The sequence below is a fragment of the Oncorhynchus tshawytscha genome, linkage group LG14 (genome assembly GCF_018296145.1).
Source record: "Oncorhynchus tshawytscha isolate Ot180627B linkage group LG14, Otsh_v2.0, whole genome shotgun sequence".
Lineage (NCBI taxonomy): Eukaryota > Metazoa > Chordata > Actinopteri > Salmoniformes > Salmonidae > Oncorhynchus > Oncorhynchus tshawytscha.
In genome coordinates, this window is record NC_056442.1 from 9,725,653 (window position 1) to 9,745,343 (window position 19,691).

General features: G+C 48.1%; 1 protein-coding gene across 10 annotated transcripts; it reads right to left on the bottom strand.

Annotated features, from left to right (window-relative positions):
- Positions 1 to 794: 794 nt before the first annotated feature.
- baz2ba (bromodomain adjacent to zinc finger domain, 2Ba) lies at positions 795 to 19,511 on the bottom strand. 10 transcript variants are annotated; one of them, XM_042296997.1, is made up of 28 exons: positions 19,303 to 19,511; positions 18,868 to 19,152; positions 17,904 to 17,964; positions 17,690 to 17,798; positions 17,219 to 17,320; positions 16,484 to 16,712; positions 16,286 to 16,378; positions 16,106 to 16,167; positions 15,914 to 15,979; positions 15,183 to 15,248; positions 14,927 to 14,971; positions 14,524 to 14,550; positions 13,050 to 13,115; positions 12,628 to 12,768; positions 10,046 to 10,300; positions 9,474 to 9,697; positions 8,212 to 8,286; positions 7,840 to 8,134; positions 6,732 to 7,712; positions 6,256 to 6,535; positions 5,777 to 5,932; positions 4,982 to 5,142; positions 4,434 to 4,762; positions 3,694 to 3,829; positions 3,342 to 3,488; positions 2,790 to 3,133; positions 2,458 to 2,601; positions 795 to 2,303 (listed from the first exon to the last, which is right to left on the bottom strand). In XM_042296997.1, exons 1-28 carry the CDS (start codon positions 19,508 to 19,510, stop codon positions 2,147 to 2,149), a joined length of 5,244 nt encoding a protein of 1,747 aa, XP_042152931.1. In that variant the 5' UTR covers position 19,511; the 3' UTR covers positions 795 to 2,146. The 10 variants fall into 10 exon arrangements, with proteins under 10 accessions (XP_042152931.1, XP_042152930.1, XP_042152929.1 ...); XM_042296996.1 differs by having other exon boundaries at positions 14,518 to 14,550; XM_042296995.1 differs by having other exon boundaries at positions 16,106 to 16,179.
- Positions 19,512 to 19,691: the final 180 nt, after the last annotated feature.

Sequence of the window (19,691 nt, forward strand, 5' to 3'; positions counted from 1 at the left end):
TTTAGCCATCACTAGCTAAAAATCAATGGAAGGGATAGGGACATATGATCCCTGTGGAAGGGATAGGGCCATGTGATCCCTGTGACCAAAATAACCTGAAATCAACTCCATATTTGGTTTGATGTTCACATGCCCGTCACTTCCATTGATTGCTTAAAAACTATTTGTTTCTTTTTGATAATTTTCATGGAAAGCTATTACAGTAAAGTACTTAGTTGTTCCCCAGAAATGATTTGATATTGAGATAAAAACGACTGCATTGGGCCTTTAAAATGCAGGAAATGCATTATCAAATTATTATTTTTTTTAAATCTGGGGGAGGACCATCCATCAATCATGTCCATACAGCCTTAAACCCATTCACAATGACAGCAAAAAACAACAAAGAAGAGAACAAACTGCAGTGGACTCGGACGATAGGCTACATCTCCCACTTTCTCTGGCAGCCTCTAACTCTTCTCAAGTTCTCCTTGTAGGCTACTCTTTCAGTATTTGACAGATCTAAAATGACTCCAACTCCAAAGTCTAGATTCTAATCTAAACCCTATTGTTCATTAGGCTAGATGTATCAAACAATTGTATATTTGTGTGAACAAAAGGGCTAGTAGAAGTAGATGATTATAGGGGCCAAAATAAGCCCTATATGGAATGGGTACTACATTCATGTTCTACCCAAAAGCATTTCAAAACTAAAAAAGGTATTCTCCTCCCCACTCACATCATCCAAATTAAAATGGCATGACTCATGACACAGGGTCAGTAGAATAGGGGAAATAACACACCCAGAGTGAAACTAGGTTGAAAAACATCCTTTAATAGGTCCGTGCCACACACTAGTGAAAAATAAAGCTCCTACAAAAAGAATGATGTTATTTTTCCACAATATCTTAAATAAAGTAACTTCAAGTACTCTGACTTGGGTACAAAAAACTCTAGCTGCCTCCATTAGGCCACGACACACAGCAAGATTCAAACACAGTGGTTACAAATGGCCTTACGTCCTCTGTACTGTGGCAAGGCAGATGTGGGGAAATGTTTCATGGGGGAAAAAAAGACAAAAAAAATCCTTAAACGTTGTTTGTTTGTTTTTCTCTTTCTGTATGGAGAGGAAAGATTACTGTGTCACTGTCAGACTTTGGAGGCCATGTTGGATTGAAATTATACATAAAAAATAATGTCATCATAAAAATGGAAAAACGAAAAAATTATATCCCCTACGCCCCTGTTGGAAGGGTAGGCACTACCAAGATTAAGGATACCACAGTGTTTGCAGAGGATATGTATATATTGTACAAACAATATTTATAATGTTTTTTTTATCACTTTCACTAAAATAGAATAGAATGCTACAATCATTCTAAGGCATAAACAATATCTGATATTTTAAACAATTCGTTCCAAACAAGACTTGAATATTGACATTAATAAACAGTATATACACATGTATCACCATTGTCTGACTGTTTTTCTGCAATTTTTGTAATTAAATGCAGTTGTACAGTTTTAACGTAATGATTACAGTCCTCTGATGCCCAAAAGCATAGAACAGTGTAAACAGTAATTCTTTTTCTTGGCTTTTGTTTCATATTTGGAAAAAAAAAAGAAAAAAAAAGTCAAACACAAAGACAGACATTCCTTTCGATTCAAAGCAGTTGAGCTGATTCTTCCTTTTCATAGAAAATGATGTGGACCTTTTTTTATTATTTATTTATTGATTCATAAATAATTATTAAAAAATTAAATACATTCACTATAATACGATTAAATAAAAATAAAACGTCTATTTACAAGTAGTGGAAAGTATTCTACCGCAGATGCATTTCGGGTGGTTGAGAAGGATGAGGATTCAGTGCAATGATCTTGAACAGGAAAAGGTATTGCACTAAGACACCCGGTTGACATTGTGTGGGACTCTTTGGGTGTTTGGATCCCTGTTGTACTGTAGCAACACCAGCGTTTACAAGTCTGTCTGTTGACATTTCACTTTAACTGCCCCGGGTTCGTCCCAAAGGTACAGACGGACCAGCATCATCATCTTGTCGTTCCCAAAACGTGGTGCCTCCGCTATGAAATGTCAAATAATGTTACTGGAGGTCTGGTTCGAGACAGTGATGATGATCGGTAAAACAACACCCAAATTGATGGATTAGTTTATTTCATTGAGAAGCTCTGTCCATCTCTTATCAAAGAACTTCCTCATGTTGTGTCCCGCTCGCCCGATGTCTGAATTGTCTTCATTAAACTTTTCACAGTTATCAAAAACCAGGTTGACGTCAATAATGAAAGTCTCCAGATTCTGATACCTGAAATGAGAGGAACAAGATCATTTTGAGTAAATGAGTAAAACACTCGATTGTTATGTTATCTTTTCCTGGTTACGTGACTAGATCCGAGGTTAGTCATAGTGTGACTACTAGGGAGTGGATAGTAACAGTGTCATATTAATAGTGAACTCACTGGCTGCTGACGAGCTTCTCTCTGATGGTGGCGAAGTCCATGGGCTTCTTGATGACCTTCCTGTAGCCAGGGATCCCCTTGGTGTTGACGGGGTTGAGGAAGGGCCAGGCATCCTGGTGACGCTCCAACTCAGCCAGGAGCACCCTGCAGAAGATAACACACACACACGTCACGAAGGGAATATGTTCGTGCAAGTGTTTACAGTACATTGCAATGCCCCTGGCAAATACATTTACAACCCGCATCTGCATTTCCGTCAGCAGCTCGCTGATTTAAAGTGCTGATACTTGTGCTGAGAAAATGAGTCAAAGATTTATGGTGTAGTACAGTACCTGCACAAACCAAGGTCTCTGTTGTTGTCTCTGGCTGTCTTGGCTCTCTTCACACACACCACAGGGCTCTCCAGACTGGGTGACTGGGGTGTGGGCGGGGCCTGGGACGGGGCGGGGCTCTCCTCTCCTTTCCTCTTCCTGCTGGGGGGCTCTTTCGCTCCTCCTCCTTTCTTCGGGGTGCCGCTGGCGCACGCCGAGTCGTCCTCTGACACCTCCACGTTACCGTTACTGTTGCCGGCCTGCTTCCCGTTCCGCTTGGCCTCGGCAGCGGTGGGTTTCTTCCCGCCTCCACCCGCCACCAGTTTGCTGGGCGGCTTCTTGTTCTTGGGAGACGGGCCGCTCGCCTGAGGGGAGGATTCATGCAGTTGTACTTACATAGCAATTGCACTTGGCATATTGTGTACACAGTGTTGTTGAATTACATACTTTGAAATAATATATGATATGAAAATGACAGGTACATAATGTATGACTGATACGCGTGGCCGACATACTTCTATAGTAAAGTACGATATGTAAATGTTGAACAGTGGCCTGGACAGTTTGGGTCACCTTGGATATGCAGGCGGGGCAGTACCAGTCCCCCTCGGGGATGGTGGTGATCTTGGGTTTGTGACAGTACGTGTGGCAGCCTTTGTCACAGCCGTCACACAGCAGGAGCAGGTCCTCGTTGTCACCCTTCCTGCAGATCTGACAGTACTGAAAGCAGACAACGCAGTGTCACCTCAAAACCAAGGGGTGAATTTTCGAACCAACATTTACCAAGATTTACATTGGAATCCACTCCTTAAGGGACTTGAAATGGTCTTGGGATTCAAATGCTCTCCAATGACACACAGTGTTCACTTCCCGAGCATATTGAAATACCGTGCCAGCCAGCTACAGTCGTTGAGGTTTTACTCACCACTTTCATGATGGACCTCTCCCAGGCGATGGACTTCTGGAGCTGCTGGAGACACATGGCCAGCTGGGCGGCACTGCGGACGTCGCCCAGGGCCTTCCTCCACACCTTCATCCCATGGGCCACCTCCTCCTCGCCCCTGTGGAAGGCAACGCAGATGTCAGAGGGATGGACGCATACAAACGGGAATACGGAAAGTCGGACACGGACTCATGCAGGCAGGTACAAACACTCAATCATTCGCTTTCCAACACAGACACACGCCCATACACAGACACACGCCCATACACAGACACACGCCCATACACAGACACACGCCCACTGTCACCACAACTCGCTGAAGCTGCAGCTGTGCAGACAGACACCGGAATGAGTGAGTGAGTGAGTGAGTGAGTGAGTGAGTGAGTGAGGCAGGCAGCAGGGACATATGGGTACAGGTACACACACTGCCATGCAGGAGTGACGCCCATGCAGATGCCGGGAGAGGAGGAAAAAGAATGGTAGACGGGACGAGGTGGATGCCGTGATTACTGACGCAGAACACCATGCAGACGGCCAGAAAAACTCAGCAGGAAAAAACATTCACCACACTGTGAGTCAACCCCAAACCAGAAGACAACCATGAAAATACACAATAAAAGATGCAAAACCCCACCCAAAAAAAGGACAGCATAGGTAATGTCTTTTTGAAAAATGAAACAAAAAAGCACACAGAAGTGTTGAATCCTGAGTGGATGACCTACCCTTCCCTGTCAGCACTACTGGAGGGAGCGGGGACAGTGACGGTACCGATAGCCCCCACATTATCCAGCCTGATCTGAATGGTGGTACCTAAGGGGCTCCTCAGGTACCTTCTCTCGATGTTCCTCTCCAGGTCCGCCAGCCGCGTCACCGCTATGTCCAGAGGGTTGTCCGCGTGACGCACCACGCCGCCCGCCTTGTGGTCCGCCTTGTCCTCCGGTTGGTCTTTGTCGCCAGGGCCGCCCGCCGCTGGTTGGTGTTTGGGGAGGGGCTTGTGCTCGTGGTAGACCAGGTCCTCTCTCTCTGATTGGGGCTCGGGGTACATCCAGCCCTGTGCAGGGAATGGTAGGTAATGTAGTCTTTAGGTTCAAACTTAAATAACAACCTATTCACTAGATCTTGGTTAACAGACTTGAAAAGGTTAGCGAGTGACCACCGCTACTATTCATTACTTTCGAACAGAGGCCTATATTTTCTCTAATGGATAGGGATGAGAGCTATAATAAAAGAAAGCTACACATTTAATGATGTCGTTGTTGTTGTTGTTTACCTTGACCTGCAGGCTGGCGGTGGTGACCTTCCTCTCCAGCTCCTCCACCTGCTGCAGCACAGCGATGTCCATCTCCATGGCCTGCTCTTCCACACACCACCCACGCACTGACTCCACACTCACCTGGCTCTCCTCCAGCTCACACAGCTCTATCATGGCCGCTGCACATTGGGGAGACAGGACGGCATTAGAGACCAGTCATACATTCCATAGACGCGTGTGTAAGCACACAAAACATGCATATTATTCGCACACCAGACCCAACACCCACACACACAGACTTGCTTTTTGTCGCTCACTACTCCCTCCCGAACGCAACAACAAAACCACACACACTCTACCACTCCCCATTCACACACACACACACACACACTAAGAATTCAATATCCAGACACAAAGAGCTGTTCAATCAGAAACCACACGAACGTTAACTAATCTGGCTTTGATGTCAGACTCATATTGAGCAGTCAGTCATGCGTCATGTACCAAATGTCAATTCATTGTGAAGCGCAGGGGCTTGGAGTGTGCTCAGTAGGGGTATAACTACTCAGAGCTGTCATAACACAGTGCTCAATCAGACTCCAACACAAAAGTCTTTGTGAAAGTCGGGGCCTGCCAGTCGGAGTGCTGCTCAGTTTCACAGACACAAAATCAAAGCTACTTTATTCATTCATATCCATTGGGATCTGTTGGCTAAATCTACTCTGTAAAGGCTATGCAGATTGCTAAAGATTGGGTGAGGGACCTACCAGCCAACCAACTGACTTGAGTGACTGTCAGACATACAGTACTCACCGTCTCGGTGCTTGGTGCAGACCTGTGGGATGAGCTCCATGTATTTGTGCATCTGTCGGTGCAGGCCCTTCTCTCTGGTTCCCCGGCTGTGGAGAGACCCCACCAGGGTGCGCAGCTCCTCAATGTCTGACACCCGCCACCAGCCTGACAGCATCTCTGCGCACACACACATATAAATAAATAAACATATGGAAATGTTTCAGAAAAATTACTTAAGACAATATAATGCCCCCTTGAAATAGATCTACAGTATTCTGATACAGAACACACTCCAGTGCTGTTCTCGCTTCTCAAGAGATTCCTTTCTTCCCCCCAGTAGAACAAAACAAATTCAAAACAAATTATTCATTCTCATGACTCAGTGAATTAATAAACGGTTGAATAAATAGAATAAACTGAATAAATAGATGACTCATGAAACACACACACACGCTCGCACACACACACACACACACACACACACACACACACACGCTCACCCTCGGGGATGGGCCGTGGTGTGGGGTGGTCTGAGTGTTTGGGCACCTCCATCATGGCGGGAGAGGGCACCGTGGACGAGAGCTTCTCGCCAGGAGGAACGGGCGACTCGCTCTTGCTGGAGACGCTGGGCGGCGCATTGGCACTGCCCTCCACGGAGCTGAGGCCTGAGTGGCCTGGCAGGGGGCTGCTGCAGAAGGGCAGCTGGCTGGGGCTCAGCATTCCACTGGGCCAGCCACCGCAGAACGCTGAGAGACTCAGCAACGACCCTCCAGCCTTAACCTAGAGGGGGGAGATACAGACACAGACACTTCAATATCATGATCAGAAAAACTCATTCTTCCACACTTAGGCCTGTAGCTTCAAGCAGAACCTCCATTTTTCTGATGTTACATTTATTCATAGGATCTTCCATTATGAGCTTCTACTACCAGTATAAATCATTAGGACAAGGGGTCTGTCCTGGCATAGTACTGACCTGCAGGGCTGACAGAGGGTAGTTGATGAAGCCAGCTGGGTGGTGGGGGCTGGCTGAGGCCGACGCTGCCGAGGGGGTGAGAGGCAGGGCGGGGGAAGCCGGGGGAGACCTGGGCCGGGTGAGGCTGGAGGAAGGCAGCGGGGAGGACTGGAGAGGGCCGGGCCCAGGGGAGGGAGAGGTGGTGAGGGAGGAGTCGTCACAGGGGAGCGGGGGTAGGCTGAACCAGTGACCGCTCCTCTCTGTCAGGACCCTGAGGAGCTGGTCGCTGGGGAGGTACTGGAGCTGTGGAGGGTTAGGGGCTAGGGTGGAGGTCTTTATAGGGCTGAAAAGCTGGGGTGGGGGGGGGCTTAGGAGGGAGGAGAACGAGGAGGGGGACGAGGTGGAGGTGGGGTAGCCGGGTTTGGCCTCCTCGCACGGCAGGTTGGGCGCCGTCGACGCACAGGGGCTTGTAGGTTTAGCGGGCAGAGAGGCGTTGTTGGCGGGATCGGATGGTGGTGTTGTTTTTGTTGTCGTGGTGACAGACGGTGGTGTTGGGCTGTATTTGGGGCGGAGGTCTGCCTTGACTTCGCGGATTTCCTTGGCAACGTCCTTAGCGACGTCGAGCAGCGTGGTCAGTTTGGAGAGAGAGGCCGGATGCAAGAGGAAAAGATTGGGAGAACCTTTCTTCTCCTCCTTCCCCTCCTCTGACCGCACGGAGGTGTAGACGCTCCTCTCCTCCCCGCCGACGCCCCCAGGTTTCTTCTTCTGCACCTCCTCCTCCTGCGGCTCCTCCTTGATGTGCACCTCCCCTGCTGCCACCCTCCTCCTCTCCCTCTCTTTCTCCAGCTCCCCCACAGCTTCTCCACTCTCCATGGCCTCGATGAAGACCCCTCCGCAGTGGGGCAGAACCCAGTAGCGCCGGCGGTACCGGTCCTGGCCGTACATCATGGAGCGCAGGGAGTGGGACGCCTCAAACAGCTTCCTCCTCACCTGGTGCTGTTGCTGTGAAACCAAGCAACAACGCCATGACCTGAGTTATAACTAAATCAATGAATCAATAATATCTAACTATTTAGTATTGTTCTTCCATGGAGATGGAACTCTCAGATCTCCGGAAGGAAGGACTTACCTTGGCTAGCTTCTCTATCTGTTTCTCCAGCTCCTCCACACTAGTTGATTGGTCCCCATCGTCCTCGTCACACGTTTCCACTTTCTTCGCCTTCTTCATCTCCTCCTCCTCTTCCTCGTCATCTTCATCGGCCAGGTCATCGCTGTCTTCGTCTTCATCCTCGTCGTCGTCGCTTTCTGCTCCGGCCTTTCTCTTGCGTTTGAGGCCAGAGGAGGGCGTACCCAGGGGCTGGGCCTCCTCCCCTCCCATGCTGGCATCTCTCTTCCCGGTCCGCTTGGCATGGATGGTCCTCAACCTGGAGAGAGAGAAACACACAGGTGAGCATTCAGATGCACACACACACACACACCCGTCAACACACACAACACTTACTTTTTGAGTTTGCCCTCGATCAGCCACTTGTCCTTCCTCATGTTGGTCATGTGATCAAGGTTCTTGTCGATCTCGCTGTAGAAACAGAGAAAGATACAGTATGTCAGTTCACACGTACAGGTAACTATGGAAACAGTGAGTAAATGAGGGATGCAAAGTATATTGAAAGCAGGTGCTTCCACACAGGTCTGGTTCCGGAGTTAATTAAGCAATTAACATCCTATCATGTTTAGGATTATGTATAAACATGCTGGCCATTATTTTGGCTACCATGGCTATATCCCCATAGGATGACAATGTCCCCATCCACAGGGCACAAGTGGTCACTGAATGGTTTGATGAGCATGAAAACGATGTAAACCATATGCCATGGCTGATTCAATCCCCAGATCTCAACTCAATTGAACACTTCTGGGATATTCTTCAGCCTGAGACAGCGTTTTCCACCTCCGTCAACAAAACACCAAATTATGGAATTTGTTGTGGAAGAATGGTGTCAGATCCCACTAATAGAGTTCCAGACCCATGTAGAATCTATTCCACGGTGCATTGAAGCGGTTCTGGCTCGTGGTGAACCAACACCTTAGCAAGACACTTTATGTTGATGTTTCCTTTATTTTGGCAGTTACCTCTAGTTAACACAAACAGTACAATTCTCTCTCTCGCTCTCTCTCTCTCTCTCTCTCGTGAATAATTGATGTATTTGGCTTCTCTCTATATCAAAATTGAATCCCACTCCAGATTAGTTGATCTATCCAGAGTCTTACACAGCATTAATAAAACACGACAGCATTAGCAGCTGAGTGAAGTCAACTAAACGGCATTATTTGTAAGGAGCTAAAAGGCAGTAGGCTCACAACAGTATGGACGCCTCCTGTACACTAAACCTTTCACACTGGCTCCACCTAATAAGACCGGAAGGGACGACGATGCAAGGATCTACAAGGATGTCATCTCATGCTTGTGAAATGTTGTCTGCATATCCTATAAGTAAAACCAGTAAAAACATGGATTCCATGTTTGATCTCCTTACGTACTGCACAATAATCTATTCCCTTGTAGCTCCACTGGTATGAGGCCTGTGTGATGTACAACGCTGGCAGGTCAGCATCACTCCTCCTACCTGTCAACGCTTTTGCTGCAGATAGAACCTGACCTTTAATTGTTTCGTTTCAATTGTTCTTTCTTCTCTCCTTCTGACGGCGCTCTTGCTGCAGCCTTATCTATTTCAATGTTTGGCGTCTCCTGTTCTTTACTCCTACCTGACGACACTCTTGCTGCAGGCCAGCTCATTGGCCAGGAAGCCCAGTATGGATGCCTTCTGGGCGGGGGTGTGAGCCTGGAAGGCCTTGGTCTTCAGGCTGAGGGCCAGCTCAGCCAGGTCAGTCTGCCCGCAATAGGCCCCCATGTACATCTGCAGCACCTCCGACACATTGTCCCGGTTGATGCCCACGTTGGTCAGATGGTCCCCCAGCATGGTCTTGGTCTGGGGGGAGAGGAGAGAGACAGGACGGGTGAGTCACTGAAGATAGAGGGAAAGACAACATGGTCTTGGTCTGTAAGTGGGGGGTGGGGGGTCATGATAGAGTGGTTCCAGGTATACTTTCCAGGGGAGTGTTGACTCATAGACAATGGGCTGGTTTCCCAGACACAGATTAAGTCCGAGACTAAAAAGCATGTTCCGTGGAGATTCTCCATAGAAAGTGCTTCTTAGTTTCTTAGTCTAAGACTAGGCTTAACCTGTGTCTGGGAAATCGGACCAATGTGTGTATGTTTTTATTCCACCTATGTGAGAGCCTGCTTGGTATGTTCCTGTACATGTACAGTATCTCACCTTGTGACCAGGGGGCAGTCCAGGGTCACACACGGCCAGGGAGAGCAGTCTGACCAGCAGGTCCTGGACGTGTCCCATGCTGTCTCCCACGTTGAGCAGGCCCTCCTGCAGCATGCCCAGGGTGGGTACGTCCACCCCCACATCGAAGCCCAGCACTTTCCCAAAACCGCGTAGGAACTGCATCAGCATCAGGCAGTCAGACACCGCACCCCCCGGCAAGATCAGGCCAGGGATTCTGGAAAACTCTGGAAGAGGCTGGAATGAAAGGTAAGGAGAGAGGGAGGAATGTTTAGGATACATCTCACATGACACCCTGGGACTTCTATAGTGCCCTATGTGGACGGCAGTATATGGGGAGCAGTGCAACTAACATATTGCAATGTCAATGACTGAATCACATGGCTCTGAATGGTAACTTTAAAAAAAAGTTTTCATAAGTAAACATGTGGGGGACTCTCCTTCACTGCAGCCGAGGTGAGTAAGACATTTAAACGTGTTAACCCTCGCAAGGCTGCAGGCCCAGACGGCATCCCCAGCCGCGCCCTTAGAGCATGCGCAGAACAGCTGGCCGGTGTGTTTACGGACATATTCAATCAATCCCTATACCAGTCCGTAGCACTCACTTCCGTCATCATGAAGTGCTTTGAGAGACTAGTCAAGGACCATATCACCTCCACCCTACCTGACACCCTAGACCCACTCCAATTTGCTTACCGCCCAAATAGGTCCACAGACGATGCAATCTCAACCACACTGCACACTGCCCTAACCCATCTGGACAAGAGGAATACCTATGTGAGAATGCTGTTCATCGACTACAGCTCGGCATTCAACACCATAGTACCCTCCAAGCTCGTCATCAAGCTCGAGACCCTGGGTCTCGACCCCGCCCTGTGCAACTGGGTACTGGACTTCCTGACGGGCCGCCCCAGGTGGTGAGGGTAGGCAACAACATCTCCACCCCGCTGATCCTCAACACTGGGGCCCCACAAGGGTGCGTTCTGAGCCCTCTCCTGTACTCCCTGTTCACCCACGACTGCGTGGCCACGCACGCCTCCAACTCAATCATCAAGTTTGCGGACGACACAACAGTGGTAGGCTTGATTACCAACAACGACGAGACGGCCTACAGGGAGGAGGTGAGGGCCCTCGGAGTGTGGTGTCAGGAAAATAACCTCACACTCAACGTCAACAAAACTAAGGAGATGATTGTGGACTTCAGGAAACAGCAGAGGGAACACCCCCCTATCCACATCGATGGAACAGTAGTGGAGAGGGTAGCAAGTTTTAAGTTCCTCGGCATACACATCACAGACAAACTGAATTGGTCCACTCACACAGACAGCATCGTGAAGAAGGCGCAGCAGCACCTCTTCAACCTCAGGAGGCTGAAGAAATTCGGCTTGTCACCAAAAGCACTCACAAACTTCTACAGATGCACAATCGAGAGCATCCTGGCGGGCTGCATCTCCGCCTGGTACGGCAACTGCTCCACCCACAACCGTAAGGCTCTCCAGAGGGTAGTGAGGTCTGCACAACGCATCACCGGGGGCAAACTACCTGCCCTCCAGGACACCTACACCACCCGATGTTACAGGAAGGCCATAAAGATCATCAAGGACAACAACCACCCGAGCCACTGCCTGTTCACCCCGCTATCATCCAGAAGGCGAGGTCAGTACAGGTGCATCAAAGCTGGGACCGAGAGACTGAAAAACAGCTTCTATCTCAAGGCCATCAGACTGTTAAACAGCCACCACTAACATTGAGTGGCTGCTGCCAACACACTGACACTGACTCAACTCCAGCCACTTTAATAATGGGAATTGATGGGAAATGATGTAAAATATATCACTAGCCACTTTAAACAATGCTACCTAATATAATGTTATATACCCTACATTATTCATCTCATATGCATACGTATATACTGTACTCTATATCATCTACTGCATCCTTATGTAATACATGTATCACTAGCCACTTTAACTATGCCACTTTGTTTACATACTCATCTCATATGTATATACTGTACTCGATACCATCTACTGTATCTTGCCTATGCTGCTCTGTACCATCACTCATTCATATATCTTTATGTACATATTCTTTATCCCCTTACACTGTGTATAAGACAGTAGTTTTGAAATTGTTAGTTAGATTACTTGTTGGTTATTACTGCATTGTCGGAACTAGAAGCACAAGCATTTCGCTACACTCGCATTAACATCTGCTAACCATGTGTATGTGACAAATAAAATTTGATTTTGATTTTTATCTCGTCCCTCCTTATGCATTACTCTCTTTAGCCACTTGATGGCAGTGTACAGCACAAACCGTATCCAGTACTCAGGTTTCACATATGATACACAACAGATACCATTGCGATGATACAATGCACTTAACCACCCATAACCCAAACCTAGACAATATTAACTTGCCAGTTCAAATATACATAAAGCAAAATAAATGTAACTAAATGAAACAGCCACCTACAACTTGGAAAGCTAGGTCCCTTTAATGATGTCACCCTTCAGACATCACGCAGGACTGAATCATGGGCAAGATGGGTCATTTATTACCTCATGATCGGCCAGACACATGTCTTCATTTGGCTTCTTCAGCTCCCTGGCAATCTCCAGTTCCAGCCTCCTCAGCTCCAATTTCCGCTCCTTGTTCAGGCGTTTCTCATCCCTCTTTTCCTGCCGCAAGCGCTCGCGCTCCTGAGGCCCCAGAGAAGGAGAGAGGAGGGGAGAGTTAATGGGCTCACGCCAGTGGCGGTAGAACAGACAAGAATGTCAAGCCGAGTCTGCTGAGTAGTTTTAGAACTCAGCCCGGCGCCCCTGCCTGCACACTCAAAGAAAAAGCGCTCGAGGGCCATTCTTTTGACTCAGTTAGTGTATTGAAGAAATGAAAAGGAGAGGGAGGAGAGAGGGTTTGAATGGGTTCAGGAAGGAGTGGGACCTTCTGGCACGCACGTGTGTGTGTGTTGTATGTCACCTACCTCTGCTTTTTTGCGAGCCTCCACCGCCTTCATGAGCATCCCATGTTGCCGTCTCCTCTCCCTCTCCTAGCAGAGCAGAGAAAACACACACATGTTACACACCGGAGAAGGTGTAACCTCCATAGGTGAAGTCAGAGAGGTGGACAGAAGGAGGAAGACCCCCATTCACCTCCATCATGGCGAGGTTTTCACATACAGCAACACGTACAGTTGAAGCTGAGGTTAAAGAAGACAACGGTACGAATGACGACAACCAGAAAGCATCAGAGGGAGAATGCGGTAGATGGCGATGACGGGGTCAAAAAAGAGAAGTTAGCGTCAAGCTATGATGCCTCTAGGTAAAAAGCTGACGGAACAAACGCAAAATGACGGAGTCATCATAGCCACAAGCCAGTCGGATGAAAAACAAACATTGCGCTGTGTATCATCCATCTGTTTAGCTGATAGCCGTTCCAGATTGAAAATAGCCTAAACCTATGGGGGGGGTGTATCGAGTGAAGGTCTTACAAGGAGACTTGCCTGGTTGAGGATAGATTGTCTCCAAATGTTTTATTGTAAACCAATAGGATTTGATCAAGGCAAAGCGAGGACAGTGACTGTCTGTCTGGAAGGGATGGGGAACTCAGTGATGTGATAAACAGATAGAAGGCAATGAAACAGATCCTCTGGTGTCAGCTGCATAAATACAGTATGTAGGGGCCAGGAGTTTCTCCTGCTCAGGTTGATATTGTTAGGAAAAACTCCTGGCTCTAATCGTGTGCAACAGACGCGCTCAACAAGCAATAGCCAGCCAGCCAGTCAGGCTGCTGGAGAAAACAGGCAGGTACAGCAATAGACAGACAGCCAGTGAGGCTGCTGGAGAAAACAGGCAGGTACAGATACAGAACAGAGCAGCAGAACGACTCAGGCTACATTCCAAATGGCACCCTCTTCCCTATGTAGTGCACTACTTTTGACCAAAGTAGTGCACTATGAGGTAGTGCACTATGCCATTTCAGACGCAACCTCAGAGACTCAATGGGACGTAACAGGTTAAAGGGCAGCTCTTTGTGGATGGAGACGGACACAAGCTCAATGTCTGGAACTGGAAAACTCAAGCACTCACAGCCACTCAAAAACAACAGCTAGACGATGGATGTGATGGATGACTCATCGAGAGGAGTGTACTTTCAGACAGTAAGAGTGAGCATGGCAGGGCTTGGCCGCCTTTTGCAATGCATTCTGGGGAGTACGGGGGGAGCTACCGAACCACTGCAGGCGGAGCGAGGTCAGGTGTCTCATAGCAGATGGAGGCGACACACTGTTGTTGTTTTTGTTTGTGTGTGTGTGTGTTTGTTTGTTTTGCTGAAAAGCCATGCAGAATAATGTAGTATGACTGCAGCCAGTGCTACACTTAATGCATTGCTATGACAACCATATCACAACCAGGAAACACGATGCGGTGTTAGATGTACAAAAATAAACATACCCATACCATATCTAGTCTATGCCTCTCCAACTCCTGGCAGAGAGAGTTGGCAAAGTATTATGGAACAGAAATGACAGCAAAAAAAAACAGATTGTTTAGCAGAAAAATACCCAAAGTTCAGAAATAACCCAATAGAATGGAAACTGACCAAAGAGAAACAGTAAAGAGTTTAATAAAATACCTAGTTACACACAACCTTGAAACACACACACGCACGCACGCACGCACGCACGCACGCACGCACGCACGCACGCACGCACGCACACACACACACACACACACACACACACACACACACACACACACACACACCCTGTAAACACTGATCTAGCTGAAGTGTATATGGTTTTTAGTATAATTTCAATCATGTCAGAAGAGAAAAGGCTTGCTGCTGAAAAGCGCTGCGTACCTGGTGCTTCAAAATGACTGCATGCTGTCTTCGCATTTCTTTCTCCTTCAGGGGAAGACAGAAAGGATGAGGGGAGAAAATCAATACACTTTCATGCAGCAACCATCATGAAAATCACTAGGGCTGATGGGATTTCAGACCATTTTACAGAGGAGCTACAGCTCATGCCTAATCTCATTGTCAGACACAGCTCATCTGGAAAAAGATTTGACATTTTGGTTTACATTGAGATGCTGTGCGTAACACAAACTCTCACCTTTATTCGTTTCTCTGCCTCCATAATTTTGGCATTCGCAACCTCTTCTTTCTTTCTCCGTTTAGCCTGCGAATGCAAATCGGGTCAAATGTCATTTCACTGCCAGACATCTGGACAGACAGACTGACGGACACATGCCACCTCGCAGTTTCACACCGCATCACTCAAAATATGATATTTTCCCTGTAACCGAAAATGAAACGTATGCCTCACGTGCCAGTCAAATGTGTAGAACACAGAGAGTGAATCAAGTATCACTTAAATATGTAATTGCAAACAGCAACAAAAAGAATCCTGTTAAGAGTGGCTTGCCAACCGTGTCAACTCAAATTTGATTTAGTCCTGCTAAAATACTTTGGAGCTCCTACAGTGTAATTGTGTGTGCAAGGGAGGAAAAAAATTGGTTTTCCCCACCCACTTATGCTAAACTGTTGCTGTTGTCTGATAAAATAAAATACAAATATTTCTGTCTAATTTAAATATGGTCTAACTCTGAGACAGCTAGCGGAGACAGCGATTTTAATATTCAACAGCCGTCAACCAAGACCAATTTAGCATTAGTTCCATGTGGAATTATGCTTTACTCCTTCCAACACTGTGGTATTATTCAGTAATGGGCTTGGGTAAGATTAAAACCCCATGGACAGAGTAGGCTCTGGGATGCAGTTTGAGGAGTGACGTTCTGCTAATTCAGAGGATATGTTCGGTATTGGGTCAGTTGACTGTAGTACCTCCAGGATCTGCTGTGCCCTCATCTCCTTCTCCAACCTGATCTGCTGAATACGCTTGATCTTCTCCTGGAGAAACACAGAGGTAGGTGGATCGATACACTATGCAAACCAAACGGTGATGCAGTGGTAAAACAAGGATACCTCAGACGGGACGGTTTGACAGGAAGTGGTGTCACGTAAAGAATGCCCTACCTGCTGCTTGATGAGCTTCATTTGCTCCTTCTGCTTCCTCCTTTCCTCGGCCGCCATGATGGCTGAAAGAGAGACTTTAGGGGCTTAGGTGTTAAGAAATGGTTTGCAGCAGTGGTACTGCACATCTCTACAAGAGGACAGCGGGGAATAGTGTATACACTTAGATGTAGTGTAGTGTACCTTGTTGCTTCCTGGCCTCTTTGGCTGCCCTGGCCATGGCCTGCTTCTCTAGCTTCCTCATCATCTTCATCTGGGCCGCCTGCCTGGCTATCTCTGCAGAGAGAGGTGATGGAACGTTACTGTGTGACCAAACATGTTTGGTAGGTAGCATTCACAGACTTCAAACGGAGGTCTTTTCATTTTTTTTCTTCTCCTCACCTTGGGCCTCCAGTTTGCGTAAGAGTTTGGCCTCGCTGGGGCTAGGCACCTCGGCCCCCAACCCCAGACCCTCTCCCACGTTGGGTGGCCGGCCCTTCCTTCTCCGGGAGCCCTTTCCCCCCTCGGCCCCGCGCTGGCGCTCTGAGTTGGGGGGCCGTCCCCGCCGGCCCTCCATGGCCAGGATATGAGGGATGACGTCCTCGTCCTTCAACAGGCTCCACTGCAGACCCTGGGGGTAGGACAGGCGCGAAACAACAGGGTAGAGGGGCAGTTAGTGTCGTGTGGGTAATAAACGGCTTTAACATACTTCAGTTGCTTTGATTACTCTACTGTTACTCTAGGTTTGACTCTTTAGATCGATCACTCATGACAGAAAAGAGGGCAGATCAAAATATGCAATGCATAGTGTTATTACTGGACTACAAAGCTAAGAACCGGAAAATGGCCCAATTTCTACCTGTGATATGAACACCACTACAATGCATTCCATTCCCCATTCAGCTAGTTAAACTATCCTAATGTACAGTATATGACTGGTCACCTGTGGAAGTAATGTCAACGGATTATTAAATGACTCCCTAGACAAAGGGGGCTATAGGTGGTAGGACTACTGGAGTCTATAGCTGATTTCTATCAATGTCCCTGAACTGCTTAAGTCACTATACAGTTTCTACTGTACATGAAAAGAGGAAATAAATACATTTTAATGGGCAATAGATAGATGAAAGAGGTCACCTGGGGTCCTTCTCTGGCTTCATAGAAGTCACCAACCATTATCTTTGCACTGAAGCTAAAATTATCGCGTGTGATGCCACTTATTCCATTTCTGGATAGATACTACAGAAGAGAAAATAATGACGTTTGGTGAGACAGGGATATCCAATGTGAAAGTATGTAAAAGTGTGACATTGAAAAGCGACCTAGATACAGTGGCGGAAGCTAAAAACTAAAGTGATGATTCAACTACTAAGCATCAAAAGAATAAGGGGGGAAATTGAGCAAAAGCACAGTGAGAATCAGAATCCTCTAACGACAGGTCAGCTTTTAGTAGGCAGAGGAAGGGATTGGGGAAATGAGCTAAAAGGATTCCAGCTCTTCTCATGTTAAGGTCACAGGGGTTAGCGTTGATGCTAAGTGAGCACTAGCGTGAGGGTGAGGCTAGTTGCTAGCGTAAGGCTAGTCTGAGGGGTAGGGGTTACTGTTTACCTTCACCACATCTGGGTACTGCCTCAACTTCTTCCCGCATGGCGCGTAGTACGCCACGTCGCCTTGCATCTTCCCGGACGCGCTCTTGATCCGCGTTTCTCTCTGCCAGCTGGGAAACACACGGACCGAAGGAAACTGTGAGTGAGTGACCGAATGCCAGAGGCTTTGCCATTGCTAGAGAGAGCCTATCAATTCACGTCTCCACTCGACCTACCCCAACTCCAGAGGTATCCTCAAGTCCTGCTCATCCATCACCCTCTTTCTTTTCCCTGCGCCTGGTGAGAGAGAGAGAGAGAGAGAGAGCGAGAGAGAGAGAGAGAGAGAGAGAGAGAGAGAGAATGAACCCGTTAGTCAGACTGAACAATACACAGTCAAAGCCTTCTCTCCATAGCCCTAAACACCCAGCTACAGCCACACGCAGAGCTACTGCCCAAAACACCCACCCATAGCCACAGCACCACAGTGCTGAATATGAGCAGTGTTTCGTTGTCTGATACAAACGGGGCTTCCACTGTGTCTCCAACCCACCAGCTGTGGTCATGAGAGTGCCTTATTGTTTCTGCGTTCCGTTTATTTAACCAGGTAGAGTATTGAGAAACTCCGTGCTCTGAAAGCAACTTAAGGAAATGACTGAAATATGTCCTGAAAAAAATCACTGACATTCCTATGTGAATTTGATGGACAACAAAACATCTTGAATTGAAATGTGCTTAGGAAGATTGGAATCTCTGTTGGAAAATTCCAGTCTTCCTTGTTGTGTCTGTGTGTGTGTGTTATTTCCTTTCCTAAGCAGGGTAATCTCCCAGTGCTGAGAGAGAGAGAGAGAGAGAGGGAGAGAGAGAGGAAGGAGAGGAGAGGAGAGGGGAAAGAAAGAAAGAAAGAAAGCTCAGGCATGGCAGAAGTGCCAAACAAGTTGTCAGGCCTGTTAAGCCCAAGGACATGCACCTACAGGAACCCAGGCCTGTTAGGCCAGCCAACCGCCCGGCTAACTAAAAATAGACCCCCCCCCCATTTCCTCTTCCTGTTCTCTCCCCACAACCATCTGAAGATGATAGCATATAATGGTGAGCTTAGCTATTCCAGTGTGGTTACGTGTCCTCAACACTTTTGTGCTTCTGCTGTATGAGTAGCTTTGGCAGAGTAGGTAAAGAAGTTTAAGGAGTGTTGCCTGTGGTTACCTGGGGGCGTGACCAGGGAGTAGGAGGAGGAAGGAGAGTTGTGATAGGCCAAGGCACTGGAGCTGGTGACGATGTTGGGCGTCTTGATGACCTGCAGGTTGAGTGGGGAGCAGCTGGCGGCTGTGTGATTGGTTGTGCTACTCAGTAAGGAGGCGTGGCCTTTGGTTAGCTTGAGTGGGGTCTTCTCCATCTTGGAGACGGAGCCTGACGATGGCAGCTTCAGCTTCGGGTCCTTCAGTTTGCCACCGGAGACGTCCTTGTCGCTGTCCGAGTTACTGTCAGAATCTGAGAGGAGGGTACCAGAAAGAGAGGGGTTATCACTGGTTGAATGGTGTTCACTCCTGTACCATAACCTCCCCCCCAACAACAAAGAAATCTGTACACTACAAAACATTGCATGTGCCTTCCATTAGGATGGTCAGAACGGTATCTAACCTGACAAGCTGTCATCCGAGTCCTCCTCATCATCCTCCAAATCATCCAGATCATCATCGTCGTCGTCGTCGTCATCCTCAACAGAGTCATCCGAGTCCTTGCTGCTAGGGAGACCAGGGAGACCTGGGAGGCCGGCCTCGGCCCCTCTGAACAGGTCCACCAGAGACTGCACCAGGTGACTCTGAGAGAGGCCCTTCCAGGCTGCCATGGGGGCCAGGGCATGGGCCTGAACCTGGAGGTTAGGGGCCTTGGGGGCCTTGATTTTCCTGGGGCCCCGGGCCGTGGCCGGTGAGGGTGAGGTAGCGGGCCGCGCCGGGGGGCCCTGAGAGGAGGCCGAGTGGACCCTTCCGCCGGTGCTGAGGTTGACGGGCAGTGAGAGGGACGCCCCT

Excerpts from the sequence above, each read along its gene's own strand:
- baz2ba (XM_042296994.1), bottom strand. The coding sequence starts at position 19,510 with ATGGCAGCCTGGAAGGGCCTCTCTCAGAGTCACCTGGTGCAGTCTCTG. Across the intron at positions 7,713-7,839 it reads AGATAGAGAAGCTAGCCAAG|CAACAGCACCAGGTGAGGAG; the intron begins GTAAGTCCTTCC and ends TTGGTTTCACAG. Across the intron at positions 3,489-3,693 it reads AGAGGTCCATCATGAAAGTG|TACTGTCAGATCTGCAGGAA; the intron begins GTGAGTAAAACC and ends GTCTGCTTTCAG.